Here is an 8289-nt window from a genome sequence, read left to right on the forward strand (position 1 = left end):
TTTATTCCTGATGAAGGGCTTTTGCCCGAAACGTCAATTTCGAAGCACCTTGGATGCTGCCTGAACTGCTGTGCTCTTCCAGCACCACTAATCCAGAATCTGGTTTCCAGCATCTGCAGTCATTGTTTTTACCTCGATATTCTCCACTTGCCTAGTTGGGAATTGTTCCATAGACACTGAAGAAGCTTGACACCATCCAAGACAAAGCTGTTTGCATAACTGGTATCCTATCTAACACCTAGAACATTCATTAACTCCACCATAAGACAGGAACAGAAGTAAACCATTTGGTCCCTCGAGCCTGCTCCAACCATTCAATAGGTCATGGTTGATCCAGTATTCCTTGTGTTTATTTTTCTGCAATTTCCCTGTCACCTTTGATTCACCTACTGATTAAGAATCTATCACAGCCTTAAATATATGCAATCACTTTGCCTCCATAGTTCTGTGTGGTAAGGAGTTCCAAACATGTCAACCCTCAAAGAAAAAAAAATCCTCATCTCAATTTTAATTTGGCATGTCTTTATTGTGAGGCTGTCCCATCTTCCTAGCATTTACGTTGTCAAGTCCCTCAAGGATTCTGTATGTTTCAATGACATCACCTGTCATTTATCTAAACTCCATTGAACACAGTCTCAACCTGTTTTGCTCAGACCAGAGGTCATCCTAGTGAACCTTCTTTGAACTGCCTCCAATGAATTTGATCTTTCCTTAAATAAGGGGACCAGACTGCTCAATATTCCAGATGTAGTCTCACCAGCATCTTGCACAGTTGCTGTAAAACTACCCTCTTAAAATGAGGATCAACAATACATTAGCCTTTCTGATTACCCACTGCACCTCTATGATAGCTTTCTGTGTTTAATGCACAAGTACCCCCAGGTCCCTTGAGTTGCTGCATCTTGTAGTTTTTCTCTATTTAAATAATGCTGTTCTTTGGTTCTCCCTTCCAAAATGAACAGCATCACAATTTTTCTATATTATATCCCATTTGCTAACATTTTGCCCACTTACTTAATCTATCAATAAATCTCTGTAAACTTTATCTCTCAAACTTGCCTTTCCATCTATTTTTGTATCATCTGCAAATTTGAACACAGTACAATTCCTCAAATTCACTAATATATACTGTAAACCTTTGTGGTCTCAGCACTTCTTAGGTTTCGTAGGTTCTTAGGTAACAAAGGCATGAAAATCAGGTCAGAAAGTGGGAATTATGTGGTGTGTAACTCACTTTCTGTCTCCCCAGTGCCTGTCCACCATCTACAAGGTCCAAGTCAGCACTTCTTAGGTTTCACCTTCTTAACTATAACCTTTACAACCAAGAAGAACAGGGTAACAGATACATGGGGAGCACTACTGCCTGCAAGTTCTCCTCTAACCACACATTTTCCTAACTTGTAATTATATTGCTGCTACTTCACTATAGCTGAGTCAAAATCCTAGAAGTCCCTCCCTAACAGCACTGTGGATTACCTACACCACATGGACTGACAGCAGTTTGAGAAGGTAGCTCATGGACACTTTCTCAATTCTAATTATGGATGACTAGCAATCGCTGGTCTAGCGATGACACCCAATGAATGTTCTTTTTAAATCAGAGATTATTAACAGAAAGTACTAATTTGAGTTCAATTCTCTAAAATGACAATTTTTAGCTGGCGGTAGGAACCATGTGACCAGTGGGGCTATTGTGACAGTATTATAGCATTTTAAAAATGTAACGTTTAATATGAAACATTCAGGTCTTTTTATATTGTTTAGGAAATTGATATGGTGCAAGTTACCTTAGAGAAACTACGTGGACTCTCTCAAGATGACAAAACAGAAAATGCCTTGTTACGATCTAGAATAGATGAACAGTCACAGCTCATCTGCATCCTAAAGCGTCGAGCAGATGAATTTTTACTGCGTTGCCAAGCTTTGGAGACAATTAATACTGAGCTGGAGAACCAGCACAAGGACCTCAAGCAGCAATTAGAGAACCAACTAAAGCAGTCAGCTCAGCTAGAGGCACGATTCATGGACCTGGCATTCAATCACCAAGAAATTATCAAATTCAAGGATGAATATAAGAGTCAGAATGCGGAGCTAAGAAAGCAAAATGAAAAACTCCGGAGAGAGAATGAAAGTATTTTCTGCAAAGCCCTGGGACAGAAAGATGATGAAATATTGAAGCTCTCTAATGAGTTGGGAAATTGTTTAAAGCAATGCAAGGCACTCGAACAGGAATGCAAGTAAGCAATAAGAATGATAATTTCAGAATGTGACATGGGTTAATAATTTAAGCATAAATAAGTAATCTGTTGTTACAATCTCACTTTAAAATTAATATTATATCAGCATGGATTTGATTTAATTTTAAAAGAATGCTGTATTTCCAAATGCTCATCAGGTACACCACTAAATGCTTACCCAAGTGACTTTGTTGGCTTTTTCCAGAGTGCACATGAAATTCCAGCTCTTATCTGGGTAACTGTCTCTACCTTTTCAAGATAGCCTTCTGGCCACCTTGTACTTTTTGACTAATTGCGTGGATTGTACCCTCCCATTGAATAGATGCTAGAACTTAAGGGAATGATGCATGCAGAAAGTTTGTCTACTCTGATCTTTACTTTCTCATATATAGGAACATGGGATTGAAGGTAATTGTGCAAAATTACAAGAGGTTTAGACAAATTGGATTCAATTCAGTCATTTAATATTAACAGAATCTAAGAACAATGAGCACATTTATAAATTAAGGACAACAAATAAGAACTAGGAAATGCAGGAACAAACCTTTTTATGAAGGAGGACAAAGTATGTAGAACATTAATTACTATGAATTTCAGGCTGTTGACCATGAATACATTCAGGGTTATCCAAACTGTGGATGGATGTCTGACTCTATTTTCTTCTGACAACTCTTACTGTTCAGTCTTGTTATATTTTGGATAGTTCATTCAAAACTAATAATTAGATTATGTTGTTGCTCCTGTATTTCAGTGAGGTAACACTGAATTTACAAAGAAAAGAAAATGAGTTCTTGCAGCAGAAAACAAGCACAGAGAAATTTTATCTGAATGAAGTGCAATTGTTAAGAGCAAAGCTGAAAGAATCAGAAGATCGATGCAATGGTATGTATTCAAAGATATATGCAATACTAATATTCTACACCATTTCAAATTCTCAGAATAAGTCTGAACAAATGTTTTAGAATACCAGGAATATGCATACTAAATTTAAGAGAGAATTTAAATGTTAGTAAACTTTTCATGTAACCTTTGCTTGTAATTACCAAGGTTTACAGATTCAGAGTTCCTAAATTTTGAAGCCTTTGACTGGTTTGTGTAAGTGGCAGTGCATACACACTATTCTGACTTTGAATAACCACCTTAATTAAAGTAATTTTATTGATATAGTTTTAGGTAGAATTGAACAAAGTTTTAATATGACTATTATCAAAAAGGCCTTTTTTAATACTTTTCCATTGGGACTACTCCGTTATGAAGAGCATACTTGAAGTTACAGACATATATCAAGGTGAAAATATGACTTGATACATTGATATTTGTACCTTTGTTAATCGGAAATGTGGGCTGTTTTAAGTGGCTGAACTGAAGCAGAAAGAAGCTGAAGAAAACAGATGTCATGAAGAAACAGAACTACTTCATAAATTGCATGAACTGTCCAAGGAGAAGGAAGAACTGCTGACACTTTCTATGCAACGAGGGAAAATAATACAGGTTAATTTGAATATATAAGAGAATATCAATTCAAATTACAGAAGAAAGTAGCTTCTAATATATATTAACAATTCCTAATTTATTCCTCATATTTGAGAAACAAACAGCTTAAATTGGATGCTGCCTGACCTGCTGCGCTTTTCCAACAACACATTTTTCAGCTCTGATCTCCAGCATCTGCAGTACTCACTTTCTCCTAGCTTAAATTGTTTACATTGTTAAAACATTACCATTTATTTAATGCCATGTAAAATTGCAATTGGTCAGAGGATGGATACAATGGATCCATTAAGCTCTGCACTTGTCAGTTCTATGCCCAAAGATAAAAGTATTTGAATCAGCAACATACCTCATCCTCCTGTTCTCCCTCACTCCGGTTAACAGGATGTCTCGTGCCTCAACAGTCATCTTTGAGGTATCTCAATATTTTCCCATCAGAGTTATTTAGATTCCTCTGCTGGTCTCCTGGGCAATTTTTTTTTGTGTTCATAGCCATCAAAAAGAATGATTACTTTTCTCTTTGTAGAACTCTGTCATTTGGGTGCCCAGGAAAGCCTCTTTCCTTATTCCTTTCACACTCAATGAATTATTTTTATCTTTTTCTTTTTCCAAACACATAAGGCATTTCTCTTAACATTCCCATTCTATTGTTCCTTTTCTCTTGTTTGCTGGGGTACAGTACTCTTGTAGTTCAATCATCAGAGATGTATTCCTGTCCACACACATAGTAAGGGTAGCTTTGTTCGCATAGCCAGCTGTCCTGAAACCTCTTCAAGCTAAGCTCAGATGTTCTTGCTTTGGGATATGAAATTCAGTATACTTCAGAAGAGATTCTTGCTGATCTTGTGATATTTGTGGATACATCTTGGGACTTTGTTATTAGAAGAAATCTGATTTCTGTATTATTGTGATGTACTGAAACATAGGACAAAGAAAAGGATGTTCAGCAACTGGAGGAGAAATTAAGATTGACAGAAAAAGCAAGAAAGAAAGCAGAAGATCGGTAAGGAAATAGAAAATAACTAATATACTGTAATGTTGAATAACATTAGGTTTTCTGAACTTCTATGAGATCTAACACAGGTTTACAGATTGCTGTTTTTATTTTTCCCGTGTATGCATTTTCAAAGGCAGACATTGATTAATTAGCTAATATTTTGTATCTATAAATGTACAGTAATACAAGCTTAATAGTGTTTCAGATAATTACATTAGTGAGCATGATCATTCAGGTGCTGTAACATCTAAGTATCCCTGCCCCCTTCGACCTATCTGTCCTTTAAGAACATTATATTGTGAATGATGTTGTTTTAAAGGGCTCCAAAGAGGCTAACACTGGCCTCTGCTTTTCCAGTAAAAATTAGAGGCTTAGCTTTCATTGCTTTGACTCATAATTTCTATATCTTTTACATCTTACATCAAGAAACACTATTAGTCTACACAATGAAGGGAATCCTTAATCTTCTTTTGGGCAGGAAAGTGGATCAGGGAATATTGAGTATAATTATAGGGTATTAAAAAATGGAAAAAGGTCATTCAACCCATCATGTGTACTCTGCCTCTTTCAAAGAACTATTCAAATAGTTGTACACTCCAACTCTTTTCCATAACCCTTCAAGTATTTATGCAATTGCCCTTTGCAATGTTCTTGATTATGCTTCCACCACTATTCAGTCTGACCTTTAGATATCAGAATAAGTCAATGTATGGTTTTTCTTCCCCTTGTGATGTCTCTGGCTCTTTTTTTTAATTACTTTGAATCTGTGTCCTCTGATTACTTATCCATCTGCCATTATAAACAGTTTCTTCATATTTATCAAAACTGTTCATGTTTTGAACATTTCTATATCTTTTCTTAATCTTTTTAGCTTTGAGAACAATTCCACCTTCTCCAAACTTTTGATGTAACTGGAAACATCTTGCATACCATCTTAGTAAATCTCATAGGCATTGAAGGCTTTGACATCTTTCCTAAATTGTAGTGTCCAGAATTGCACACAATATCTCAGCTTGAAGTTGAAATAGGATTTTATTGAAATCTAACATATCGCCTTTGCACTCAATGTTCTAACAATGGCTTATAATAGTCTTCTCAACTTGTCTTGCTTCCTCAAGTGATGTACGTATGTCCATGTTTCTTTATTCCTGTGTGCTTTACAAATTTAACATTTCATGCATATTGCCTCACTTCATTCTTCCCACTTAAATAAATGACTTCATAGATTTTTGTGCTAAATTTACTTACAACTAAAGTGGTCAAGAAGGCACGCTTGCCTTCATTGGCTGGGCATCGAATGTAAAAGTTGGCAGGTTATGTTTCAGCTGTATTAAACATTAGTTAGGCTGCCTTTGGAATAGTGCTTGCAATTCTGGTCGCCACACTACCAAAAGTACGTGAATGTTTTAGAGAGGGTGCAGACAAGGTTTACCAGGATGTTGCTTGGATTGGAGGGTTTTAGTTATGAGGAGAAGTTGGATAAACCCCGATTGCTTTCACTGGAAATACTGATGGACAATCCGATAGAGATCTACAAAATTATGAGAGGCATAGGTAGGGTGGATAGTCAGAGGCTTTTTCCCAGGTGGAAAGGTCAACTATGAGAGGGCACAGGTTCAAGTTAGGATGGGGAAGATTTAGGGGAGAAGTGCAGGGAAGGTTTTTGACAGAGAATGGGTGCCTGGAATGCACTGCTGGTGGAGGTGGTGGAAGCAGGCATGTCAGGAATGCTTAAGGCATATATTTATAGACACATGAATGTGAGGCGAACAGAGGGATAGAAACCACATGTGGGCAATAAGTACCGGATCTGAATAAGGTTTAGGAATCAGCACAGGTTTTGTGGGCTGAATGGCCTGATCCTATGCTATGTTGTATAACATGTCTGATCAGTATTTGTCTATTTAGTACATTTTTCAAGTTTTGAGTAATCAGTAGAGTTTAATAATAAGCCCTGGATGTCTAAGTCCATGTAATGAATATGTATCATTAAGATTGAGAAAATATGGAGGCTGTGATTATTTATGCCTTGCCAATCAAATTAAGATTATCTTGGATGTAGAATGAGAAGGACCTTTCTTCCGTAGAAGAAGGATTAAAAAATGTGAAGTAATTAGTAGATTAAATTAGAATGTAGATCAGAAAGTTTCATTGATCTTTTCATAAATACTTCAAGGTGCTGTGAAGTGCTGCAAGAACAGGAAATTGGGGTTTTGCTGAATTACTCTTTTGCAATCAGCACAGATACTTTTGGGCCAAGAAAAAACAGTCTTTCAAAACCCACTTCAGAAAACTCATAATCCTATTAAGTGGTGAAAAAACTGTTAAATTGCCTGTCTCTCAGGAAGGGGGCATAAGTCCTTGAATTGAGTCCACCTACTATTTTAAAGCCTGCCTAATATGGGTTGGTCCTGTGTTGGTTAAGGAAATCTGGCTCATTAAGTCTGTTTTTCTCTGCAGGAATGCTGTCTGAAATGTTGACCATTTCTGACATATTCTGGTTTTTATTTCCGATTTCTAGCAGTTTTGCATTGTATTAGTTCTCAAACAATAGGCATAAGTGCATTGTGGTGGAATTGTTCAATATAAACATATTGAAACAAGACCTCTTGTATATAATTTACAAACTACTGGAAGACTTCAACCATCCAAATTATTTTGGAGATTCTCCAACATTTCATCTTGTCTAACATTGTAAAAATATTTTTGTTGAAAACTTTTTCTTTACAAGATTATAAAGTTACAAAAATATGAATATATAACATTATAACAACAAAAACAACAATAAACAATAAATCAACTACTATACTACTCTAAAAAGATAACAAAACTACACTTATTACAAAACAATAAATTTTTAAAAATACCACTTAGTGCAACAAGACAATAGCTCTCAACCTTCAAAAGCATCAATTATTAAACCCACATTTGTTTGAAATTCTTCCTCTCAAGGGATTAGAATTATTAAATCAAAACATCATGGGTAGACAAAAGCCCTAATCAAAATGGCTGACAGATCTACTTCAAATAATTCAAAAAAGGCTGCTATGTCTTATAAAAGTTGTCCATTTTCTGGTGCATCGTATTTGTGAGGAAGTCCAAAGGAATGTGTTCCATAATTGACTTATGCCATCTCGACAGACCCAGGGGTTCTCAGACACCCAGCACATCAGAATGTTCTTCCTCGTACAAAAAGTGAGAAGGTTAAAAAGCTTTAAGTGTAATATGCCATCTCAGCTACCTTCAATTGTGCCTCGAGGAGACACTGCTGCTCTTCCTTCTGTCGCTTCTGATTGGCTGAATATGAGATAATTATCCCTCTAGCATAGGCCTTAGCAGTCTCCCAAAGAATGGATGGATTACTAGCTGTACCCATTTTGGTGGCCAAACTTGATTCGAGTTTTTTGAAGAAGTAACAAAGAAGATTGATGAGGGCAGAGCAGTAAATGTGATCTATATGGACTTCAGTAAGGCGTTCGACAAGGTTCTCCATGGGAGACTGATTAGCAAGGTTAGATCTCATGGAATACAGGGAGAACTAGCCATTTGGATACAGAACTGGCT

At 36.4% G+C, this 8289-nt stretch overlaps 1 protein-coding gene across 2 annotated transcripts in view; it reads left to right on the top strand.

Annotated features, from left to right (window-relative positions):
• The window catches only part of zgc:172182 (coiled-coil domain-containing protein 89), a 47327-nt gene that overhangs the window by 30532 nt on the left and 8506 nt on the right, over positions 1-8289 (top strand). For both annotated transcript variants that reach the window (XM_043693950.1, XM_043693951.1), the window contains 4 exons: positions 1765-2237; positions 2989-3119; positions 3592-3728; positions 4655-4731. In XM_043693950.1, coding sequence (XP_043549885.1) covers positions 1774-2237; positions 2989-3119; positions 3592-3728; positions 4655-4731 — 809 coding nt within the window. In that variant the 5' untranslated portion in view covers positions 1765-1773. The remainder of the gene's footprint in view (positions 1-1764; positions 2238-2988; positions 3120-3591; positions 3729-4654; positions 4732-8289) is intronic.

This window comes from Chiloscyllium plagiosum, chromosome 7, assembly GCF_004010195.1.
Source record: "Chiloscyllium plagiosum isolate BGI_BamShark_2017 chromosome 7, ASM401019v2, whole genome shotgun sequence".
Taxonomy (NCBI): domain Eukaryota; kingdom Metazoa; phylum Chordata; class Chondrichthyes; order Orectolobiformes; family Hemiscylliidae; genus Chiloscyllium; species Chiloscyllium plagiosum.